Source organism: Myxine glutinosa, chromosome 11 (assembly GCF_964187855.1).
Source record: "Myxine glutinosa chromosome 11, kmMyxGlut1.1, whole genome shotgun sequence".
In the NCBI taxonomy this organism is placed as follows: Eukaryota; Metazoa; Chordata; class Myxini; order Myxiniformes; family Myxinidae; genus Myxine; species Myxine glutinosa.
The window spans coordinates 25,733,075-25,759,251 of record NC_136271.1 but is presented as its reverse complement, the minus strand read 5'-3'; the positions used below and the strand labels follow the sequence as shown (position 1 = coordinate 25,759,251).

Below are 26,177 nucleotides of genomic sequence, written 5' to 3'. Positions count from 1 at the left end.
TAAAAAGTTGCATGGGTTCCTTACCTAAGCAGAAAGAAGAGAAGGGGATGTATAAATTGCATGAGGGTAAAGGGAGTGGTCAGACATCAAAATTCCACCATTTATGCATATATGATGTGCAGATCCTCCTTTCCGTATGCAGCACATAGCTACGTGTAGTATAATTTGCTGGGGGCTCAGCTGTGCATGGTTTTTCAAAGAACCTTCGACTCTGATTCTGCGACTGGACCAGATGGCATCAGATCACGTGGCCTAAATCTTGCTCTGCTGCTCTTGCGCATCCTCTTTCTGCTCTTTTCAACCTATTATTTGCCCTAGGTCATCTTCCGTCTGCTTGGAAGTCTGCCAACATCACCGCATTACATAAACAAGGTACAAAAACTGATCCCCTTAACTACAGACCTATCAGCTTACTTGCAATCATGAGAAAGGTCAGGGAATCCATCATCGCAGTTGATATTGTCGTGCGGCCGCCTTTGATTAAAATCAGGTGGTCACGGGAGCCGATCGCGAAGGCCATAGCTCTCGAGGCGAAACTCAATGGCGGACTCCAAAAACAAAAGCTACATCAAAGCGCGCGGGATGGAGGGGGGCACGCAAGAGCCCTGCAGCCTTACCTATTAAATTAATCACACGGAAACTGCGTTCAGATATATATACAGAAAATAATATAAGGGTTTATTCACAAGGAGGTGGGACAGGAAAAACATGCGCCGGTAATAAATATCCTAATCGGGACGTCCCCACACACAGATTTCGGATACGAGACGAGGGAATATGAATTAAGGAAAAGAAAACGTCCGTTATCTTGTGAAATGTGGTGCGTCCTTATCTGTCCGTCGTCTGGTATTGTCTGCCATCCAACACGGCTCCGTTCGGCCCCGCTCGCGCGCCACCAGGCCTCGCTCCACGCTCCAATCGGTCGCACACCACGAGGTCCGTGCACCACTCCAAGCACCACCCAGATGGCAAGCCAACGACCACCAGGGACCTCCCAAGACCAAGCAGGGAAGCGCAGAGAGCACAAGACAGCCAGGGAAGGACGTGCACAAGAGAGTTCGAGCTGCCAGAGGAAACTGCACAAGCAAGAAGAGCCGGATGTGCAAGAGTGCAAGAGAGAAAATGTCGTTCGGCGTGCCCCTATATAGCCTTGCGGCGGTGACGTCAGCCTTGGCGCGCCACCCAATCAGTGCCCTCCACCGAATCACAGGCCTGTAGCGTGGTTATAGCTCGTACTACTCGAGGTGGCTAGGCCTGCCGGAGGTGTAGGTGGTGGCGGCCATCATCGGTGGTGTCCTGGCCTGGTTTCCTTGCCTGTTCCTTCCGAAGTCACTGTCAGGGAAGGGAATTATTTAATGTGTGCACTAAAGGGCCTAGCTAAGTGTTTATATGGGTGTGCGTTGCCATAAAGGACAAAGGTTTGATTACCAGGTTTGACACACAGGGGTTTATCTTTAATCCCTACACTATCTAACACTCGAACATCCTGGTATGTTCACAGGTATACATCTTAACCCGACAAACCGGACTACACAGAACTTATTACAAGGTAGATTCCCTATCGCGACAGTCGAAGCATGTTACCTATTCAGATCTACCTGGCTCTAGATATTGCTCTACCCTACCGACATAACAATATGAAATCCTTCCTTTTCTCGAATATCTCATATCAATTCAGATTCTCCACAGTATGATGGAGTACTACCTTGGAGTTGCTGCTTTTACTCTCCCAACAATGGATGGAGGCCCTCAATGTCATACATGAGATTAGGGCCATCTCTCTGGACATATCTCGAGCATTCAATGCAATTTGGAATCCCACCTTACTCTCCAAACTCTCTACCAATGACATTCAAGGGCAACTCCATACATCGCTAACTGACTTCCTCTACTCTCATAGTCAATGTGTGGCACTTAACGGAATCCTTCCGTTCCTTCTCCCTGTTGAGGCTGGATTCAACCAAGTCAGTGTTCTGGGCCCAGTCCTATTCCAAATATTCATCAATGATCTCTTTGACTCTCTGGAAAATGCCCTCTATCTATTTGCTGATGACACCACCCTCTGCCGTGACATCCCTCATCCTACAGATAGGCAAGCAGCAGCATCTTCTCTCTTTGCAGACATTGATAGAATCACAAGCTGTGGAAACACTTTGAAAATGTCTTTCAATCCTGATAAGTCTGACGCACACTCACTCACTCTCTCTCTCTCTCTCTCTCTCTCTCTCTCTCTCTCTCTCTCTCTCTCTCTCTCTCTCTCTCTCTCTCTCTCTCCAAAAGGACCACATGGGAAACACTTGCATATACTTTCTTTACAATCCTCTTGAGGAAGTTCAGTCACTGAAATGTTTGGGTCTCACTATCAGCCATGATCTTTCTTGGGCAAACCATATTTCTAATTTAGCCTCCATAGCCAGTTGCTGACTGGGCATCTTCTGTCATGGAAAGTCTTCACCTGGCTCACCTGAACTCCCATCCACCTCCAAGACCTTCATGCAGAGTTTGATTGAGTACTGCTCTCTCCTCTGGGATGGTTCCTCTGCCTCACACCTTACTCAGCTCCCGCATTGAAGATGTGTCTATGGGCCTATCGCTTTCAACATAGCAGTCAGTGGCCTATCACTGGTCAGTGGTCTCTCCGTCTTCTACTGCTTCCTTTCTGGTCTTGCATCCTCTTCTCTTTCTGTGCTTTGTCCCTGCAGGTTTCTGCAGGCCACATGCTGTCCACCAAGAACCCCCTTTTTGGTGAAACTCCCAAAATCCATAATCACTGCTCACCTCCACTCATTCATTGCACTTTTTGCCACGTGCGGAACAAACTTGCACACTTTCGTCAATCTCATTCATCCCTCCAGGTCCTCAACACAGCTGGTCACCACCATCTCAGATTATCCTCATCCAGAACCATGATCTTTTCTGCCACCATTAGCCCACCCACTTCCAAATTTCCAGCTTTTCCTTCCTGAGAGTCTGCTTCTTTATCCATGTTGCCCACCTAATGCATCCTCTCCTACAGCTCATTCTTCCCCACATCCCTTATATGTCCAAGTCTCCCTATATTTTATCCCTCAACCCTGCTGTTGGTGTGTCCCCCACTCTCTTTATACTGTTCCTTTTGTTCTGTTACATTCTGATCCATTTGATGTTCTAGCTCATCATGAAGGACACCATGGGATATTTAATGTTTACCTTCTCATGCTGGCAGACGGGTCGTCCAGTTTAACGTCCTGCTGAAGGACGTCACACACACTGATCAATCGCCTTGCCTGCAAAATTCCAGGATGACAGTCTATAGCTGGGTCGTTATTCAAACCTAGGCTGGACAGTTCAAAGGCAAGTGTGCCTACCTCAAGGCTATCCTGCCCATTGTGTAGATGGCTTAATATAAAAGAAACTTTTGAATCCTTTGAAAAGGCATTCATTCCAAAGCACAACATCTCCCCATAGTTTTCAGATTCAGGATTCAAGCTTTCACATTGAATCTAATGCCAAGAGCATTGAGGCAGCTCTTTTATTGATAGAAATAAAGATTGAATTTAGGAAAGGAACTTTTCAAGTGGAAACAGAAGGACTAATAATAAATGAACAAATAATGTTGTCACAATGAACGGGGTGTGCAAACTCCGTTTCATGTGGGTCGTGACCCTGGGTGACCAAGTGGTGCAGAATGCAGAAGCCAAGATGACTGTCATTATAGTCAGGTTCACTATGTTTTTTCGTTCGAAATTTTTGGAGATTAGCAAAACTATACATTTTTGGAATATTCAGAGCATGAGGAATCCAAAAATTAATGTTTACATTTGCGTAGGCACCTTTGCGAAAATGACACTCAGGACAGTGATGAAGATCTGTAAAAGCATATTCCTGAATGGTATAGACCTCGTAGATCCTGTGTATAGGACTTATAGTTCAATCTGATACTACCTATAACTTCCTATAACAACCTATAACTTCAAAGGACTTGCAATATCATGTATTATGTAATACAGTTATATCACAAATATATAGACAATGGTTTTCAATTACCTTTGTTTGTTGCTTTTCTATAATCCTGAGCACTATTTTGAGGCCTTTATTGGATTCCTTGACCCAGAAAACATAGGATTAGCATATTTAATTAAGTCTCTAGGTTGACTAGAAGCCGAGATCGCGCAAAATATGTATTTTATGGCGGCCATTTTGAAAATCCAAAATGGCGGCCATGCAGGTGTCTGTGCAAATGCCAACATTGATTGTCGGATTCTCCATGCTCTGAAGATTCCACAAATGTACAGGTTTGCTAATCTCCCAAAATTTTGAACGAAATAATTATATTTGTTAACATAGTGAACCTGACTATTAATAAGATTTGTGAACAGGTAGGCCTGAAGGAGTGATGGCCTTTAGTATTTTGCTGATGATGGGTAAAAAGTAAAAAAAATCTGGCTGGCTTATAATAAACAGGATCAAAGTAGAAGGCCATGAATATATATATATATATTGCTGAAAAGAATGAACAGGGTTGCTAAACCAATGAAGCAGGACGACTCGTGTTCTGCTGTCATCAGAAGATTGATATGGAAGACTCATTTACAGTTCGACGGTAAATCTTTCACCCTGGTGGCCAGAAAGCTAATTTCGTCAAGATAACAGCATATTTTATTGGAGGAAAGTGTGAATAGGGAAGGATGTGTCGGTATGTCTTGTCATTCATTACCTCCGCTACCGAAGGTGGACGGACGTTATGCTTTCACCCCTGTTTGTCTTTCTGTTTGCCTGTGAGCAGGATATCTCAATAGGTTATGGACGGATTCGGATGAAATTTGGTGGACTGGTCGGGTGTGTGCGAGTGAAGATCCAGATCAGATATTTTTTACGGCGTAGCCCATCGGGCAATGCTGTCGAGAACAGCGTTTGTCTGTCTATATGTCCCCACAACGTACACCAATCGGAGCTGAGGATCTGGTCACATGACAGCGGGCTGCGTTTCGTAACCATTACAGTTGCATATTTTACTGAAAGAAAACATAATAACCTTTTGTGGAACGTTTTGGGGTTCCAGCTGGTGTCGTAAGGCAGGTATGAGGCTTCAGAAATTCCTCGATACAATTATGATTTTTAAATGTGATCGACACGGACCTTGCTCCCGAATCCAGAAGTGAACAGATGACGATGGTTCGCTGGTTTGATAATATCTCAATACAATGGTTATTTAACATTATATTTTGATATATTACTATTATAGTATTTGTGATTGGAATGATGCATGATGCTAAAATACGCCTAATACGAATGGTGCTCCATAAAATAGGTATTTTTTTTGTTTGTTTGTTTGTTTAAAGTGTTATGCTTACGTTGGTATGATTCTACATGCTGCCCTGTCTTCCAGCAACCATTGAAATTGATTTTAAATACCTTTAGTCAGTGCAGTATTCTGCTTTACTCTGTCAGGTGAGCACCCAGAGGTATTGCCCCTATTTTTTGTCATATCATGAATATTACACAAACTAGAGCTTCCAGGGAAGCAGAACTCAACTGAACAGACTGGACAACTTTAAAGTAGGTCAGTTGTCTGTACTAGATTTGACTTAAGATAGCAACCTACGTTGTGTGGTAAGAGTCTCACACACCAAGTTTGATCAAAATCCATAAATATTTGTGGACGTTAAAGTCTTAATGTCGTTTCGGAGCTGAAAACAATATGGCGGCCTATGGCGGCCATTTTGTGCCGGATCGGGTTGGAATGCAATAGCAACCTACCTTGTGTGGTAAGGGTTAAACATTCTAAGTTTGATCAAAATCTGTTAATATTTGTAGACGTTAAAGTCTTAATGTCGTTTCGGAGCTGAAAACAAAATGGTCGCCTAAGTCCGCCATTTTTCAACGTATCGGGCTGAAATGTAATAGCAACCTGGTCCTTGGGGTAAGGATGCTGCATGTCAAGTTTGATCAGAATCGGTTGATATTTGTGGACGCTGGAGTGTTAATGTCGAAAAGTTGACAGACGACAGGTGACGACGACGACAGACGACGGACGCCGGAGGGTTCAGTATGTGATGAACTCAACTGGACGGTAGTCCAGTTGAGTTAAAAACCGTGATCATGAGCAGATATAGTCATTCACTGATTTTTTTTGGTAATCTGTCCTTTGTTTTATGACACAGATGCTATTCATGTATAAGTTATGCAGAAGATTCCCACAGAGTGAAAGTGTAAGACTCTGATGGAAGATACGTCAAAAGACCCAAAAGACCCATGTGTGTATGTATGTATGTATGTATGTGTGTGTGTGTGTGTGTGTGTGTGTGTGTGTGTGTGTGTGTGTGTGTGTGTGTGTGTGTGTGTCCTCACTCAAATTGGATATCTGTATTTCTTTTTTTTAATATAAATGTCTTTAAATGGAGGCAAAACATTTTTATAAATTTCATTTTCATGTTTAAAATGTAATCAAAATATTTGGGACTTCAATGCTAAATACAAGTTTTTCTGCTATAGTTTTAAAGAGTTTTCTGCTATAGTTTTCTTGTCTCAGTAAATTTACATGTCCAATAATTTTGCAATGGAAATAATGTATTGTATGTCATTTATTATTCTGCTTTTGAAACTATTCAAACGAATTCAGCAACCAATTAGGTTGAAATCAATATTCCATGGCAGACCAATAAATGTCATCCATCGCATTTTGTTACCCTATATGAAATAGGTGACCACAGAATACTGAAAAAAGACCTCATGCCCATTTACTTGAAATAAAATAGCATTTTTGGTTAACATGTACTGTATATGGGGTACATAAAGTGCAGAACATGTGCTGTGGCTTTTAATTTAGTCTATCGTATTTATAGTTCAGTCTATCGTATTTACAAATATGTGTGTCATGCACATACCGCACATACTTTTACTCATAAAGTAGGAAAATATTGAAATTGATTTCTATATCATTCAACAGTCTGCTTTGCCGAACAACTTTAAAATGGTGGGATAGGTCAGCCTCTCGACTTTGGATAAACCGAGATTTACCAGGCTGGGTGGAGAGACACATGACGTCATACTCTAATCGGTGGGCAATGATGCCATGGGCCAAATTTATGAAAGGCGTTTAAGATTTAGACGCATCGCTAATCGTGCGATGATCACCCGTTCAAAGTTAATCGCCTATCGTAGAAGAGTGTTTATTTAATGCGTGATCAAAACTGAATCACAAGCGTTTAAATAACAAACAAGAAAAAGAGCAATCAGAGATTGCAAACCCTCGCCAGGATGTATTTTCAGTGTTTTTTTAAGGCTTTTGAGTTAAAACAAATATGGCGGCCGAACCACGTGACCGATGACGTCATCATTATTTGTTTTCTAAACTAATTTATTCCTTGATGATGCTCAAGAAATTTCAGCTTGATCGGATGAAGTTTTGTACTTGTCGAATTATGACATCATAATGGAGGCACCTATGACATTATCATTAACATATTTTATTCCCCATGGAGAGTTCTTTACAATGAGCCATGGCTCAATTTTTTCTATTCAGCACTTTTGGAGATATGGAGGTGCAAAGTTTTTTGGTTTTTCCAAGATGGCGACCGAACCACGTAACTGATGACGTCATCAATTGGGCATAGTCTATTCCAGGGAAAGACAAATATGTGTGTAAAGTTTGGTGATTCTACGTGCAACGGTGTAGACGTAGTGCTGCGCACGGACAGACAGACAGACAAACCAACCGATCAACATACTTGCCGGAATCTTTCCGGCAAGTAACAAACGGACTCAAATGCAATACCCTCTCCTCTGGCGAGGGTAATAAACCTTTACACGTCGTTGAGGACATGTTTAACATTGCATGTAAGGCCTTGAAGCAGGAATTTGGAAAAAAAATTGTATTGTCAGAACTGCAGTTGTGCTCTCATATACTTCCTGACAGTTGAAGTTCACTTTAGAATAACCATGAGGGTATGGAAGGAGTGGCAAAAGTCACCAGATCTGCAAACATAATAAATAGATAGCCAGTAATTAATTACCTCCGTCACCAAAGGTGGATTGGGGTTATATTTTCACCCTTGTCTGTCTGTTTGTCTGTCTTTGTCTGTGAACAATATATCTCAAAACATTGTGGATGGATTCAGATGAAATTTGAAGGAGAGGTAGCGTAAAGGACAAGGATGAAACGATTTGATTTTGGTGAGGATCCGGATCCGGCTTGTATAATTTTTTAATGATTCTTCACTATTGAGAATGAATAAATGAATGAATGATCGTTTTAAGGCCATTTTCCCCGCTAGAGCGGGGGTTAGCCTTGCGGGCCCCATGACAATCATGGTTCCCTGTTTGAGGCAATGTTTTTATGGCCGGATGCCCTTCCTGACGCCAACCCTTGGTCACGCTCTTACGATGCGCAGGGATACGGTGTACCTATTCTAAACCGGGGTACACACCAGGATCATTCATCCCAGCAAGCTGGTACTCAATTTGCCGACCTCGGAAGGATGACGGGCTGAGTCAACCCCCCTGGCGTTAATTCAGCGATCGACCGGGATTCGAACCCAGGATCCTAGGATCCCAAGCCGGCACCCTAACCGCTAGGCCAACACCAGGCTTTTAAGCCAACACCAACACCAACACCATTCTTCACTATTGAGAGACAGGGCCAAAAACGATACATAGCAGGATATCTCAAAAAGTTGTGGACGGATTTGGATGAAGCTTGGTGGAGGGATTGCGTATGTGACGAGGAAGAAATTATTCAATTTTGGTGAATATTCGAATCTGCATCCAGATCAGAGAATTTTAAAGTGATTTTTCACCATTGAGTGATAGAGCTAAAACCGACATATAGCACGATATCTCAAACAATTATGGACGGATTTGGACGAAACGTCTTGGACCGGTTGGGTGTGTGATGAGGACGAAATGATTCGATTTTGGTGAAGACCTGACTATGGATTCGGATTCAAGGATTATTTAATTTGAAAAATAGTTCTTCGCCATTGAGAGATCGGGTGAAAAGTGATATATAACGTGATATTTAAAAAAGTTGCGGACGAGTTATGAATAAACTTGGTGGATGAATTGGTCAGGTGACAAGAACAAGCAGATTAGATTTTGGTTCAGGTCCGAATCCAGATCCGACCTATCAGTGGGATGCAAAACGTAAACTGTTCAGCCTGGTGAAGGTATGCTCTCTACTGAGTGCCGTTATAGTTTTATACTGTAGTATACAACCCAAATATAAAACATGATCGATGTTACAATAACCATCATCGATCACTTCAATCCAGATTACCCAGAGTGGCGGATACATGTGGGAACGATAGCTCGGATACTGAGATTGTACACATTCACAGATTGTCTTTTTCATGATCAATGGTTGGAGGGATGGATGGATGGATGAGGGGAAGGAGGGATGGATGAGTGAAAGGAGGGATGGATGAGTCGAAGGAGGCATGTGGATGAGTGGAAGGATGGATGAGGGGAAGGAAGGATGGATGAGGGGAAGGAAGGATGGATGAGGGGAAGGAAGGATGGATGAGGGGAAGAAAGGATAGATGAGTGGAAGGAAGGATGGATGAGGGGAAGGAAAGATGGATGAGGGGAAGGAAGGATAGATGAGTGGAAGGATGGATGAGTGGAAGGAGGGATGGATGAGTGGAAGGGTGGATGAGTGGAAGGAGGGATGGATGAGTGGAAGGATGGATGAGTGGAAGGATGGATGAGTGGAAGGATGGATGAGTGGAAGGAGGGATGGATGAGTGGAAGGATGGATGAGTCGAAGGAGGCATGTGGATGAGTGGAAGGATGGATGAGGGGAAGGAAGGATGGATGAGGGGAAGGAAGGATGGATGAGGGGAAGGAAGGATGGATGAGGGGAAGGAAGGATAGATGAGTGGAAGGAAGGATGGATGAGGGGAAGGAAGGATGGATGAGGGGAAGGAAGGATAGATGAGTGGAAGGAAGGATGGATGAGTCGAAGGAGTGATGGATGAGTGGAAGGAGGGATGGATGAGTGGAAGGATGGATGAGTGGAAGGAGGGATGGATGAGTGGAAGGGTGGATGAGTGGAAGGAGGGATGGATGAGTGGAAGGATGGATGAGTGGAAGGATGGATGAGTGGAAGGATGGATGAGTGGAAGGAGGGATGGATGAGTCGAAGGAGGCATGTGGATGAGTGGAAGGATGGATGAACGAGTGGAAGGATGGATGAACGAGTGGAAGGAAGGATGGATGAGGGGAAGGAAGGATGGATGAGTCGAAGGAGGGATGGATGAGTGGAAGGAGGGATGGATAAACTGGGAGGGATGGATGGATATCTCGAAGGAATCATTTCGTTGGCTGCTGAATCTAATGCAAGACGACCTGGATCAGCGTATGATGAGGAGCAATCTGCTGAATCCCCTCCAACAATTGTCCATGGCACTTTGATTTTATGCAAGGGCATCATTTCTATTGGATGTTGGAGATATGGGCGTGGTTTCACAAGCTAATCGGCTGTTTATCTGGTGCACAACTCAACGGATGTTAATCTCCCTTCGTAAATTGCTGTTTAGACGTGTGATTAGCTGTGCACGTACAACAATGTTTTTGCAAGCGCTTAAGGGTTAGGCGTATGTTAGCAAGATGCTCGCAAAACACCTCTCATAAATTTGGTCCTTAATGTTGACATACAGTTAATATCTGTACAAGATGAAGGCCATGTCATAATCTGAAGAGGAATAATGACGTCTGGTTATATTAAATTAATTTGGGGAGAGTGCAGTTTTGTGCAGTGCAGTCTTTGTGCAGTCTTGTCAGTTTGAGTCATGCAGACTGCATAAAGCTATCAAACTACTGGAGTACACCATGCAATTTATTAATTGTGATGTAGATAGCATGATTTGTTATATGGTGGTTGAAGAGATGGGAGTCAGACAGCAGCATTAAGGATGGGTAGGAAGGAAAAGAGAATGGGAGAAGAGGGAGTAAAAGGGCAAATGCATGCAAGGAAAAAAACAAACATGAGGTTTCCGTCATGGAACACAACAATTTATGAATGTCAACACAAGCAAACACACAAATAAAGGGATGAATGAACACGTGATCTTTAACGGAATATGGGATTTCAAGATGATGGTTGTTTATATAAAAAAAATTAAAGTATGATTTCCTTATCTTTGGGTGAATTCCTTGGATGATACAAGAGTTTCTACTTTAAATCCTAGCTCTGTGTGTGTGTGTGTGTGTGTGTTTGTGTGTGTGTGTGTGTGTGTGTGTGTTTGTGTGTGTGTATGTGTGTATGTGTGTGTGTGTGTGTGTGTGTGTTTGTGTGTGTGTGTGTGTGTGTGTGTGTGTGTGTGTGTGTGTGTGTGTGTATGTGTGTGTGTCCAGGTGTGTGCGTGTGTGTGCGATCATTATGACAAAACTAGGTGGATGAGTTAGTTAGGTAACAAGGACAAGCCAATTCGATTTGGGTTCAGGTCTGGATCCAGATCCAGCGGCACACAAAACGTAAAATGTTCACCCTGGTGGAGGTATGCTATCTACCGAGTGCCATTGTAGTTCAATATACTGTATGGTGTGCATTGGTTCGACAATTTTTTTTTTTTTATTCGACAAAATATTTTAACGTGGATTCTTTAAACTGCAAGTAATTGTAAAATACAATTTGAGTGCTCCAATCTAGAACTATCCTATTCATGTCATACATATTTTCATATAAACCTGTTTTAAAAGCACAAATTGATATAACAAGCATTCATTAAAAATTTTGTCTTTGTAAATTTGATCAGCCCAAAAAAAAAATAGTGGTGAAATAGTGTAAGCAAAACTAGGTGGCAATCTCATCTGACATTTGTGTAGACAAGACCATGAATACATGGATTTACTAAATTTCATCGAGTTCATTTCAGACCATCCAAAGTTTGGTGGTAAAAGTTTGATCGAGTTTGGCTCTGCTATTCTAAAGTCCTGAATCTAACATTTTCTCAACTAGTGAGATACCCATGCTACGAATTTATTAGACGAGTGAGATACCCGTGCTACGAATTTATTAGACTAGTGAGATACCCGTGCTACGAATTTATTAGACTAGTGAGATACCCGTGCTACGAATTTATTAGACTAGTGAGATACCCGTGCTACGAATTTATTAGACTAGTGAGATACCTGTGCTACGCACAGGTGGGGGCCAGAAGCAAACAGGCAATGCAGATACGGCGAATGCTAAAGCATGAAACCAATAAATTCCACATTCCTGTAGCACCCTCAGTCACACGTCAGACATGGACAGCAAGTTCGTGAAGGACTTCCATGAAAAATGTACCTGTTCGCAAACAAACGGGTACGTTCACGTATAGAAACATCGATCGTGGGTCCATGGCGAATCTGCATATGGCAATCCGTGAAGTTCACGTTTAGAAAGTAGAAACCATCACGGCATGTCGTCATTCACTTGAACTCGATATCTCTTTTTTCATTCCAAACAACATAACTCCAATCACAAATTAATCACAAAATAAACTTTGAACAACATTGTTAATGTTTCCTTCATTGTAATAACTACCAAGTCAACAGTTAAAAGGATTTTGAGCCGATAGGTGTTACGGCCTTGGCAAGATCGATGGAGACGGCAATCTGTTAGCGTATACGCCGCCCAAATAGCTATGTGGAATTGTCTCATGTAGAGATTAAACTCACGTCGTTTGAACTTTGGCTGAGGTCATTGTTTAATTTTAATGATGTTTAGATACGAATCAAAAAGAAGATAATTGGTTTTGGGTCGTCCTTTCCGCATATCTCGTGGGATTGTGAGTTGGAGAGACGACCGTGATGGCGGGGATGGGGTTTGGCATTCTCTCTCAAGCAGGGATTCAACCCAGGTCCTTATAAAAGGTCTTTGTCCGAGGTCACCGAGTCCAATCGGTGCAGCTGTGCAGCGATCGTTGCAGCCGTTTGTGCGGCACCCGGGAAAATAACGTTATGCGGGAGTCCAAACCTGAAAATGTTGGAGGCCAAAGCTGAAATTGGAAAATCAATATAGCCTATTTTACTCCAGGAGATCCCAGGGTTACCCACCCAAAATATCGTTGCGATCGGTTCAGCCGTTTTTGCGGTACCTTCGAACGGACGGACGGACGGACGGACGGATGGACAGACAGACAGACAGACAGACAGACGGACGGACATTTGGTGAATTATAGCAAGATCCCTTCAAATGTAATATGACAGATGTATTTATTTAATGGCTTAGCAATGAAGTTAACCAACTCCAGCTATTTGGTCAAAGATTATTCGAGCCCTTCAAGAGATACAGCATTAAATATTAAAAGTATATAAAAACTTTTTATAATATGTGACTGTACATTGCAAAAACGTATTATTGTGTAAAATTTCTTGAAATAACTATGAAAATATATTTTATATCCACTTATAACATACAATTTGACAGGAAATCACACATGAATACAATGCTCAACCCCAACGATGAATAAGAATGTTTTTTTTAATTTTATTGAAAATATCTTTCCGTGGAATGTATTTTTTTTCAGGAATCAATCAGTACCGGTATGACATGCTTTTATTGCTTATTTCAATCACCCAAGCAAAAAACATTGCCTTAAATACAATATTTCTATAACCACATACGAAAAACAAAATAATGAACAAGGATTTTTTTTTATTGTTTAAACAAAATTTAACCACAATCTGCAATGTATCAAAAGGATGAAAAATCCCGGTTGCAAAGAAACTATTGGTCAAAATTATACCGTACCATTGTTTCCACATAAAGGAGCAAATGATGAAAAACAAGAGAAGGAAGCAATGTGTTATTTTATTCTTGAACTGATTGTGGAGAAAACATCAGTTCCATATCGACAGTGCTATCAATTGAAGACCACTTGAAGAGGTTAACCACTCAAACTTTTGGGCCTCACCATCAGACATGATCTTTTTGGGCAGACAATTTAAAGATGGCCTCTGAAGCCAGCTCCAACTGGAAATCCCTAATGGTGCAAGCTCTTGCCTTAGCCAGTCTGATCTTTTGACAACGTATGAGGCCGTAATTTTCAGCTTGAGCCCTCAAAATCATTGGAATCTCCCTCGACGAAGCTGAATGTCTGGTCTTCTTACTTTCGCATCACAAACGGTTTGGTGGCCTCTCTGTATTCTACCACCTCCTTTTTGGTCTTGCACCCTCTGTCGTTTCTTGGCCCTGTCCCTCCCAGGTTTCCACAAGGGCACACATGGTTTGCCAGTAAACCTCTTCTTGCTGAACTTCCAAATCCAGGCCTCACTACTCACTTCCACTCATTTGTTCCTCCTTTATCTTGCCTGTGTAACCAACTTGCCTCGTCTATTCAGTCCCATTCTCCTCTCCAGTACGTGCCAAAAGGATGGGATACTCCATGATGCTTTACTTTGGAAGTTACGCTACCTCTGCATGAGCTGTCCTGTCAGGAACCAGCAAAGAAGGATGTAGTTAAAACACGTTTTACAAAAATGTTATCTTTAATTTCAGCAGTCAAAGAAAATAATACAGTACTTCATGTTTTACGTAATCTGTTGGATTCTCAACCCATATTTTCCCACTAAGGCTCCTACCCTCTCCTCAACTTGATCAAGTCTAACTTCTCCTCCAACATTTGCTGCTCTTCCTCAGCTCTCCTCGTCTCATGTCCTCTTAACTCACTGTCTATATATATTTGGTTTTTTTTAAATACAAGATCGAGGCTCGTGCAAGAGCTAACATTGATCACAAAAAGACAAACTGACACATAAAACATAAGATAAAGGGAGCAGGAGACAAGATGGGGAGAGAGAGGGAAGCACACAAGTACAACAGCAGAGAACAGGGACATCGGAAGATCTGTGGGAAGGAAAGGGCTTGGGGGGAGGTGGCATGTGAAGGCGCGGGGGGGGCTCAAAATTTTGTGGGACCTGTAGAAATATTTGGGGGACAGAGCACAGACAGAGCTGGGGGAGCTAGGCTGGATAGGAGTAGAAGACAGAAAGACCACCAACCTGCCTGCGGTGAGTGAGTGAAAGGCCCTCGGAGTTGGCTTCATCGCGGGAGATTCCAATTATTCTGAAAGCTTTGGTTTCAACAGCGTGAAGCCGAGATAGGTGTGAGGCAGGAGCACCAGCCCAGAGGGGGGAACAGTATTCCATTGAGCTGCGGATGAAAGCCTTGTATGTGGTGAGGAGCTCAGGTGTGCCGAGGAAGGACTTCGCACGACGGAGGATGCCCAGTCGGCGACTGGCTTTGGAGGCCAGATTTGAAATGTGGTTTTCCCAGGAAAGATCATGGCAGATAGTGAGACCCAAAAGCTTGAGTGACAGAACTTCTTGGAGAGGACCGTTGAGAAAGTCGATGGGAGAGTTTTCCAGTCGGTTTTTATTGCTGTATTCAGAGAACTGACAAGGTGCTGACACTCCTTAGCAACCTTTACAAGCCAGAAAAAAAAATGAAAAGACCTGTGGGGATGGCATCCCCAAAAAACACCCACACAAGGTGGGAAGGAATAACACCACAATGCTTTTAGGATTGCCATCACGACATCTTTTGACATTTTTGTCATCGAAGGTCAGAGTAACAATTGTATGAAGATGTCTATATGAGCGGTAGTTGTGGATTTGTACTGTGGTTAGTTTAATTGTGTATTTGATTTGTTGTGGGGGTGAGACAGATGACATATTGACTTCGACAGTATTCCTAAGAGCCAATCAGGAACCAGGTCTGAGTAAAAACTGTTTTGGGTCTCCATCCCTGGTATTCTTACTTGCGTGTGCCCCGACAAGTGCAAGACGAAAAGCTTTGGCAATGTTGGTTCTTTTTGCAATCTTTTCATGTTAAACAAATCCTGGCAGGGTGAATTTTTCACGCTGCACTGACTGCCTACATGATCCCATATTTGTCTTAAAACTACTAGGTACCAACCAACGCGCATTAACCAATATGGAAGTGTAGTCCAGGATTCATCACTGGATATCATCCTCCTATCACATATATGGATGATGATAATAATCTGGTAGTTTAATGATCTCGTCTGCAGTGCACCTTCTCTTCGACAGACTGCTCTGTTTCACCTCTTCATCTCTGGGCATACGTTTCTTTTTCTCTCTCTTTCTCTATCTCTCCCTCTCTCCTTCAAAAACTCATACCATCACACGTCCATCGATGCTGCCCAAATTCGCATCCCTGGTACAGCGATTCATGTAGTGAGGCAATGCCAAAAGCAGCTTACCTTTTACTCGTGGAAAGCAAACCCAAACTAATGGAAACCTGCCGGCTCAATGTAAAGCTCTCACCTCTGGTCATTGGTTTAGCTTTCTCCCATGTCATTGCACCCTGGACATGCTGCTTCTACTACATAAAAATTATGAGTTCCCTTGCAAGGAATGTCATCCCAGGAGGAGGGCATTAGACCCATCAAAACCTGCATTGTGATTACCAACGTGATTGTTTGTCAGGTGCTCTATCCTATGTAAATGCTGAGCATCATGCAAGCAGCGCATACCAATTATACATTCTTTGGTATAACTCGGCCGGACCTCAAGCCACCAACCTCCTCGACTCAGCAGAGATGCTCTTACGATTAGACCACCGAAGCTGGTAATTCCAAGGCCTGGCAATAAATCAAATACCTTACTGATTTTAAGATTCCTACTCCAAGTGGATGGAAAACTGTGATAAACCATAGGTCTGTGGGAGGAGAGAGATGTGGAAGTATTAGCAAAGGTCAAATTATTAGGGGAAGGTTAATTTTGCTGATTGTAAAATTGTGGTGACAAACATTGCAGCATCGGTTATGGAAAGTGCGAAATCGATGTGCGATTGAATAATTCATTTGGAATCTCATGCTGCTTGGCATTAATGTTTTTAAATATTTAAAATGAAATCGCCATTCTGTGACAAATCTGCAGAAAACGGCGTTGAAGCGTTCATTGCGTGTTCATCAGGCATCCTGCTGGCGAAGATAAACTGATGATTTTTTATTTTGTGCAGTGTCAATGTTCATAACAATTAGGGGAGTTTGTTTGTTTGTTTGTGCAGTGTCAATGTTCATAACAATTAGGGGAGTTTGTTTGTTTGTTTGTTTGTGCAGTGTCAATGTTCATAACAATTAGGGGAGTTTGTTTGTTTGTTTGTTTGTTTGTTTGTGCAGTGTCAATGTTACTAACAATTAGGGGAGTTTGTTTGTTTGTTTGTGCAGTGTCAATGTTAATAACAATTAGGGGAGTTTGTTTGTTTGTTTGTTTGTGCAGTGTCAATGTTAATAACAATTAGGGGAGTTTGTTTGTTTGTTTGTTTGTGCAGTGTCAATGTTAATAACAATTAGGTAAGTTTGTTTATTTGTTTGTGCAGTGTAAATGTTAATAACAATTAGATAAGTTTGTTTATTTGTTTGTGCAGTGTCAATGTTAATAACAATTAGATAAGTTTGTTTATTTGTTTGTGCAGTGTCAATGTTAATAACAATTAGGGAAGTTTGTTTGTTTGTTTGTGCAGTGTCAATGTTAATAACAATTAGGGAAGTTTGTTTGTTTGTTTGTGCAGTGTCAATGTTAATAACAATTAGGTAAGTTTGTTTATTTGTTTGTGCAGTGTCAATGTTAATAACAATTAGATAAGTTTGTTTATTTGTTTGTGCAGTGTCAATGTTAATAACAATTAGGGAAGTTTGTTTGTTTGTTTGTGCAGTGTCAATGCTAATAACAATTAGATAAGTTTGTTTATTTGTTTGTGCAGTGTCAATGTTAATAACACTAAGGTAAGTTTGTTTGTTTATTTGTTTGTGCAGTGTCAATGTTAATAACAATTAGGGAAGTTTGTTTGTTTGTTTGTGCAGTGTCAATGTTCATAACAATTAGGGGAGTTTGTTTGTTTGTTTGTTTGTGCAGTGTCAATGTTAATAACACTAAGGTAAGTTTGTTTGTTTATTTGTTTGTGCAGTGTCAATGTTAATAACAATTAGGGGAGTTTGTTTGTTTGTTTGTGCAGTGTCAATGTTCATAACAATTAGGGGAGTTTGTTTGTTTGTTTGTTTGTGCAGTGTCAATGTTCATAACAATTAGGGGAGTTTGTTTGTTTGTTTGTTTGTTTGTGCAGTGTCAATGTTACTAACAATTAGGGGTGTTTGTTTGTTTGTTTGTGCAGTGTCAATGTTAATAACAATTAGGGGAGTTTGTTTGTTTGTTTGTTTGTGCAGTGTCAATGTTAATAACAATTAGGTAAGTTTGTTTATTTGTTTGTGCAGTGTCAATGTTAATAACAATTAGGTAAGTTTGTTTATTTGTTTGTGCAGTGTCAATGTTAATAACAATTAGGTAAGTTTGTTTATTTGTTTGTGCAGTGTCAATGTTAATAACAATTAGATAAGTTTGTTTATTTGTTTGTGCAGTGTCAATGTTAATAACAATTAGATAAGTTTGTTTATTTGTTTGGGCAGTGTCAATGTTAATAACACTAAGGTAAGTTTGTTTGTTTATTTGTTTGTGCAGTGTCAATGTTAATAACAATTAGGGAAGTTTGTTTGTTTGTTTGTGCATTGTCAATGTTAATAACAATAAGGTAAGTTTGTTTGTTTATTTGTTTGTGCAGTGTCAATGTTAATAACAATAAGGTAAGTTTGTTTGTTTATTTGTTTGTGCAGTGTCAATGTTAATAACAATTCGGTAAGTTTGTTTATTTGTTTGTGCAGTGCCAATGTTAATAACAATTAGGTAAGTTTGTTTATTTGTTTGTGTAGTGTCATGTTAATAACAATAAGGTAAGTTTGTTTGTTTATTTGTTTGTGCAGTGTCAATGTTAATAACAATAAGGTAAGTTTGTTTGTTTGTTTGTGCAGTGTCAATGTTAATAACAATTAGATAAGTTTGTTTATTTGTTTGTGTAGTGTCAATGTTAATAACAATAAGGTACGTTTGTTTGTTTATTTGTTTGTGCAGTGTCAATGTTAATAACAATTAGATAAGTTTGTTTATTTGTTTGTGCAGTGTCAATGTTAATAACAATTAGGTAAGTTTGTTTATTTGTTTGTGCCGTGTCAATGTTAACAACATTTAGGGAAGTTTCCTTGTGCAGTGTCAATGTTGATAACATTTAGGGAAGTTTGTTCGTGCAGTGTTGATGTTAACAACATTTAGGGAAGTTTGTTTGTTTGTGCATGTGTCAATGGTAATAGCATTTAGGGAAGTTTGTTCGTGCAGTGTCAATGTTAACAACATTTAGGGAAGCTTGCTTGTTTGTGCAGTGTCAATGTTAACAACATTTCGGGGAAGAATGTTCGTTTGTTTGTTTGTGCAGTGTCAATGTTAATAACAATTAGGGGAGTTTGTTTGTTTGTTTGTTTGTGCAGTGTCAATGTTAATAACAATTAGGGGAGTTTGTTTGTTTGTTTGTGCAGTGTCAATGTTAACAACATTTCGGGGAAGAATGTTCGTTTGTTTGTTTGTGCAGTGTCAATGTTAATAACAATTAGGGGAGTTTGTTTGTTTGTGCAGTGTCAATGTTAATAACAATTAGGGGAGTTTGTTTGTTTGTTTGTTTGTGCAGTGTCAATGTTCATAACAATTAGGGGAGTTTGTTTGTTTGTTTGTTTGTGCAGTGTCAATGTTCATAACAATTAGGGGAGTTTGTTTGTTTGTTTGTTTGTGCAGTGTCAATGTTAATAACAATTAGGGGAGTTTGTTTGTTTGTTTGTGCAGTGTCAATGTTCATAACAATTAGGGGAGTTTGTTTGTTTGTGCAGTGTCAATGTTAATAACAATTAGGGGAGTTTGTTTGTTTGTTTGTGCAGTGTCAATGTTAATAACAATAAGGGGAGTTTGTTTGTTTGTTTGTGTGTGCAGTGTCAATGTTAATAACAATTAGGGGAGTTTGTTTGTTTGTTTGTTTGTTTGTTTGTGCAGTGTCAATGTTCATAACAATTAGGGGAGTTTGTTTGTTTGTTTGTTTGTGCAGTGTCAATGTTAATAACAATTAGGGGAGTTTGTTTATTTGTTTGTGCAGTGTCAATGTTAATAACAATTAGATAAGTTTGTTTATTTGTTTGTGCAGTGTCAATGTTAATAACAATAAGGGGAGTTTGTTTGTTTGTTTGTTTGTGTGTGCAGTGTCAATGTTAATAACAATTAGGGGAGTTTGTTTGTTTGTTTGTTTGTTTGTTTGTGCAGTGTCAATGTTAATAACAATTAGGGGAGTTTGTTTATTTGTTTGTGCAGTGTTAATGTTAATAACAATTAGATAAGTTTGTTTATTTGTTTGTGCAGTGTCAATGTTAATAACAATTAGATAAGTTTGTTTGTTTGTTTGTGCAGTGTTAATGTTAATAACAATTAGGTAAGTTTGTTTGTTTGTTTGTTTGTTTTTGCAGTGTCAATGTTAATAACAATTAGGGAAGTTTGTTTATTTTTTGTGCAGTGTTAATGTTAATAACAATAAGGTAAGTTTGTTTGTTTATTTGTGCAGTGTCAATGTTAATAACAATTAGGTAAGTTTGTTTATTTGTTTGTGCAGTGTCAATGTTAATAACAATTAGATATGTTTGTTTATTTGTTTGTGCAGTGTCAATGTTAATAACAATTAGATAAGTTTGTTTATTTGTTTGTGCAGTGTCAATGTTAATAACAATTAGATAAGTTTGTTTATTTGTTTGTGCAGTGTCAATGTTAATAACAATTAGGTAAGTTTGTTTGTTTATTTGTGCAGTGTCAATGTTAATAACAATTAGATAAGTTTGTTTATTTGTTTGTGCAGTGTCAATGTTAATAACAATTAGGTAAGTTTGTTTGTTTATTTGTGCAGTGTCAATGTTAATAACAATTAGGTAAGTTTGTTTGTTTATTTGTGCAGTGTCAATGTTACTAACAATTAGGTAAGTTTGTTTATTTGTTTGTGCAGTGTCAATGTTAATAACAATTAGGTAAGTTTGTTTATTTGTTTGTGCAGTGTCAATGTTAATAACAATTAGGTAAGTTTGTTTATTTGTTCGTGCAGTGTCAATGTTAATAACAATTAGATAAGTTTGTTTATTTGTTTGTGCAGTGTCAATGTTAATAACAATTAGGGAAGTTTGTTTGTTTGTTTGTGCAGTGTCAATGTTAATAACAATAAGGTAAGTTTGTTTGTTTATTTGTTTGTGCAGTGTCAATGTTAATAACAATAAGGTAAGTTTGTTTGTTTATTTGTTTGTGCAGTGTCAATGTTAATAACAATTAGGTAAGTTTGTTTATTTGTTTGTGCAGTGTCAATGTTAATAACAATAAGGTAAGTTTGTTTGTTTATTTGTTTGTGCAGTGTCAATGTTAATAACAATTAGGTAAGTTTGTTTATTTGTTTGTGCAGTGTCAATGTTAATAACAATTAGATAAGTTTGTTTATTTGTTTGTGCAGTGTCAATGTTAATAACAATTAGGTAAGTTTGTTTATTTGTTTGTGCAGTGTCAATGTTAATTACAATTAGATAAGTTTGTTTATTTGTTTGTGCAGTGTCAATGTTAATAACAATTAGGGAAGTTTGTTTGTTTGTGCAGTGTCAATGCTAATAACAATTAGATAAGTTTGTTTATTTGTTTGTGCAGTGTCAATATTAATAACAATTAGGGAAGTTTGTTTGTTTGTTTGTGCATTGTCAATGTTAATAACAATAAGGTAAGTTTGTTTGTTTATTTGTTTGTGCAGTGTCAATGTTAATAACAATTCGGTAAGTTTGTTTATTTGTTTGTGCAATGGCAATGTTAATAACAATTAGGTAAGTTTGTTTATTTGTTTGTGTAGTGTCAATGTTAATAACAATAAGGTAAGTTTGTTTGTTTATTTGTTTGTGCAGTGTCAATGTTAATAACAATTCGATAAGTTTGTTTATTTGTTTGTGCAGTGTCAATGTTAATAACAATTAGGTAAGTTTGTTTATTTGTTTGTGCTGTGTCAATGTTAACAACATTTAGGGAAGTTTGCTTGTGCAGTGTCAATGTAAATAACATTGAGGGAAGTTTGTTTGTTGTGCAGTGTCAATGTTGATAACATTTAGGGAAGTTTGTTCGTGCAGTGTTGATGTTAACAACATTTAGGGAAGTTTGTTTGTTTGTGCAGTGTCAATGTTAATAGCATTTAGGGAAGTTTATTTGTTTGTGCAGTGTCAATGTTAATAACATTTCGGGAAGTTTGTTTGTGCAGTGTCAATGTTAATAACATTTAGGGTAGTTTTCTTTGTTTGTGCAGTGTCACTGTTAATAACATTTTGGGAAGTTTGGTTGTTTGTTTGTGCAGTGTCAATGTTAACAACATTTCGGGGAAGAATGTTCGTTTGTTTCGTGCGCTATTTATGTTGACAGGTTTTGTGATGTTGACATGTAAAGTATTCAAATTGTTCTGGAAAAGCAGATTGCTAATTTCATATTTGTATGACAATTTTATTTTACAAACTTCATGCTTTTATGACAGGTTTGTAATGGGTGCTTAGATCTTGAGCTTCTCGCAAGGTATTTAATAACCTTCACGGACGGACGGTTAAACACAGAAATGTTTTAAAGTCGCCAGCCCTTACATAACATGAATATATTCATACAGAATTGGTATGAGGTGAGGGAATGGGTGGTGGAGGTAAACGTAAGTGCAGATTCATCAAACGGAGTGACATTCCAAACTAGTGATGTCAAATTTGAGAAAAAGGCAAGGAAATGAGATTTTACTTTTTCAGTTGTTGTGTTTCCTGGCATTACACATTGGTGAACAGGATTCGTGCTCGATCCAAGTGGAACCTCATATTGAACACTCGCACTATTTTATTGCGCAGTGCCAAAAATCTCAATGCTTCATTTCAAATTGATTTTGCTCCATCTCTACTCTTTAGATTGGGCCGCAAGACCAAATCGCTCCGTATTTTGCTCATCATTGAGGATGATGCATGCTTGCTTCTTACAATCGTTTAGTGTGGTCAGAATGAACGTGGCATCAGAAGGACATGGCCCCAGGAAGATTGACTGTGTGAAGAAAGTGCTTGGATTAACAGTTCACCCGCACACAGTAGGCAGTTTGTGTGGTACTTAATGCTTCTATCCAAACTCCCCCAAACCCACCTCTTTCCACATGCCCAGTTTTTCCTTCCTGAGCGTTTGCTTCTGTATCCATCTTGTCCACCCTGTGCGATCTTCCTTACCCCCATATTCTTCCCCACATGCCTTATTTGTCCAGGTCTCCCTCAATGTTTTCCCTCAACCCTGCTGTTGGTGTTTTCCCCCTCTCACTGTTCCTTTTGTTCTGATTGCGTTCTGGTCCATTCTGTGGACATTTGGGGGAATGCTCATCATTCCCAGTTCCTCGTGCTCTTCCACGAGCCTTGACTTTTGTATACAAATAAAGAAATTCCTCAGTGCAGCGGAGCTAATATGAGAGACTTGTGCTTCTTAAGAAGGCCTATCTTGAAACAATTTTTGTTTCTGTATCAAGACTAGGCTCATGGAAGAGCAAGTGGACAGATGTGATAAGGGAATCCACTTATAGTGCGGCAGGGGGGCAACATGCATATGCAACAAGGGGAATGATTCACAAATATGCCTGAAAGTTTGAAGGATTTGAAATCTTTATTTTGTATGACATACCTTTACAGTACAGCGTAGAAATACTCTTTCTTTGTGTTCACCTGCTGCTTTAATGAGAATCATTATTAGTCTGTCATTACATTTATAATAGCTCAATGGCTGACCATATTATCAGGACTGCTTTGAAAAATGTTATACTGTATTTACTGTGCAATCACTATATGCTCCTTTCATCCTTGATATTGCAGTGGAAGAAAATGCATTGAGACTGCACCAACCAATCGCTGGGCTGCCGTGCCCATGTCTACCAGCGGAATTGCCTCTCTCGAGTCCTCAAAGTCCGAGCGGAGCAGGGCCATCCCCTCCTCCACCCCCACCTCGGCGCAGAAGAGGGTCGGGCTGCACCATTCCTCCAAGTTGCTTCTCCTCAATTCCTGGGGGTTCACTCCCGCGCAGTTTCTATTCGAGCTATGCTGGAAGCACTGATGGAGGAACTCCGAGAACAAGAGGAAGCCCAGGAGAGACCCTACCAGCAAATCTATGCATGAGTGGTTCTTTGGGGTCACTTACAGTGCAAACAACACGACCAGAGCAACAAAGCTGCTGTAAGTCGGCCATAAATTTCCCTCTGCATATGCATGTGCCCACCCACAACACTTGTCCAACCCATAGTCGTAAAGCCTGCACCGGGTGCGTTTCGACAAGAAAGCTGCTTCTTACTCCCTCTCTTTACATGCATTTCCCTGAAATAAATTTGCTTCATTGCTGAAATGAATGAATAGTTTAACATAGCCTTCAAATAGATGTTCATCAGCCTTTAAAACAACTATGATAAGAATGATTCAGCTTTGGTGCTGCAGATTATAATAATATTCATACATTCCTTCCCTTGGCTATCATGGATGCCGACATGCCTAATAGATGCATATAAGTGCGTTTTAGAAAAGCATTTCCACGTCATCGATTGCCCATCCCAACACACGATCTCTTCACCTCCATTAACCTGACTGAACCCAACCCTTTTTCTTTTGGTTGTTTTTTTTCCTACCCTTCTCTTTGTGTCACCTCTCTCTTACCATTTTGTGTGTGTGTGTGTGTATATATATATATATATATATATATATATACATACATATATATATATATTGTTGCGGATCTCAACGTCAGCCTTTCCCCTTACCAAGGGGGGGATTAGTTCCCTTGTCTTGTACTAGCCGACGTGATCCGGGGCTATGAGTATGACGTTCCTTCCGGTCAGCGTTGGATAGGGTGGTAGGCCGAATTCCTAATGCCTAATTACCAATGCCTCCCAGGAAGCAAGGAAATAACTCCGCCCGAATCACGGTTACAATTGGAAACGCCGAGCGATAGCGAGCCGTGATCCGAGCTGTTAACAGGAACTAACCCCGATCTGAGCGGTTCGGAATCGTGCCACGCTTACCCAATGGAGGAAAGGACTGATACGGTCGAATCAGGAAAGACAGGAAGAACAGATTGGTTTATTTAAACTTTGTACAGGAAGGAGAAGAAGAACACACAGTGCAGCGTATACAGTCTTATACTTATCCCCTGGACACGGGCCTGTTTCACTCTCAGACACACTCACACGGGGATGTAGATGGTCAGGGCGATGGTCCAGGTATGATGGCGTCCAGGCAGTCCACTCCGGTCCCCGACTCGTACCGCGAAGCAGATTGTCAGGGCGGCGGAAGCTCCCCGCGGGTCGTCGACGCGGAGCGGACAATTATGAGGTTAACTGCGGGGCGAAGGGTAGGTTGGCTGGCGGTTACTTCGCGGCTCAGCCGCGTACATAATAAATGAACCGGGCTTTATATTCGCTCCTAGTATAGTTCACTGCAAAGCGCCTCTCCCAACGAGTCCTTTACGCAGAGCGCGATCCCTTGCAGTTCTTTATACACGTCCTTTCCTCATGAGTCCTCTCAAGACCAATGCTTGGCTTCAGTCCTCCAGGTCAGTCCTCATACAAAGTCCCTCGCTCATCAGTCCCTATCGAGGGCTTTGTGCATGCGCTTATATAGCGCCGCCCAGCGAACCCTCTGGAACTTGCCAGCCGCGCCCTTATCATGCCCCTCACGCCATGTCACCCGAGCCCTGGTTGGTTGTTGGCTCTCACCGTCACCGCCTTCTGACGTGCTGCTTGATGCGGCCACACCTCTTCCTCGCGCTCCTCCCCCTTTCCAGGCCTACCTCGTGGCCACCCGACTAGTTTGAGCGAGCAACTGGCAGCCAACGCTGCCGGCCCAACGCGTAACAAACGAGGTGGATTAGCCGAATGGGGCGCGGGATGGATGCTGCCCAACGAGGTAGATTGGAGGGTGGCCGCAAAATGAACGGGACCTAAGCTTATTTCTTTAACACAACGCAGGTATCACTAATGGAAATGGCCTTATCCTGACACATACTATGACATAACTAATGTTCTAAGGTGGCCTACGTGTTGCTTGTGGACTAACTATGGGGGCAAACCTTTAACCTTTAATGATGGTATATGTACATTCTCAGAACCATAACAATATATATATATATATATATATATATATATATATATATATATATATATATATATATATATATATATATATATATATATATATATACAGTGAAACCTTGACTTACGAGTTTAATTCGTTCTGTGACCGAGCTCGTAACTCAATTTGCTCGTTTCTCAA

General features: G+C 40.5%; 1 protein-coding gene across 1 annotated transcript in view; it reads left to right on the top strand.

The window, feature by feature from the left end:
* Window positions 1–26,177, top strand: part of LOC137436513 (glutamate receptor-interacting protein 2) — a 535,867-nt gene that overhangs the window by 218,179 nt on the left and 291,511 nt on the right. The window contains exon 10 of the mRNA XM_068130374.2: window positions 23,736–24,092. Coding sequence (XP_067986475.2) covers window positions 23,736–24,092 — 357 coding nt within the window. The remainder of the gene's footprint in view (window positions 1–23,735; window positions 24,093–26,177) is intronic.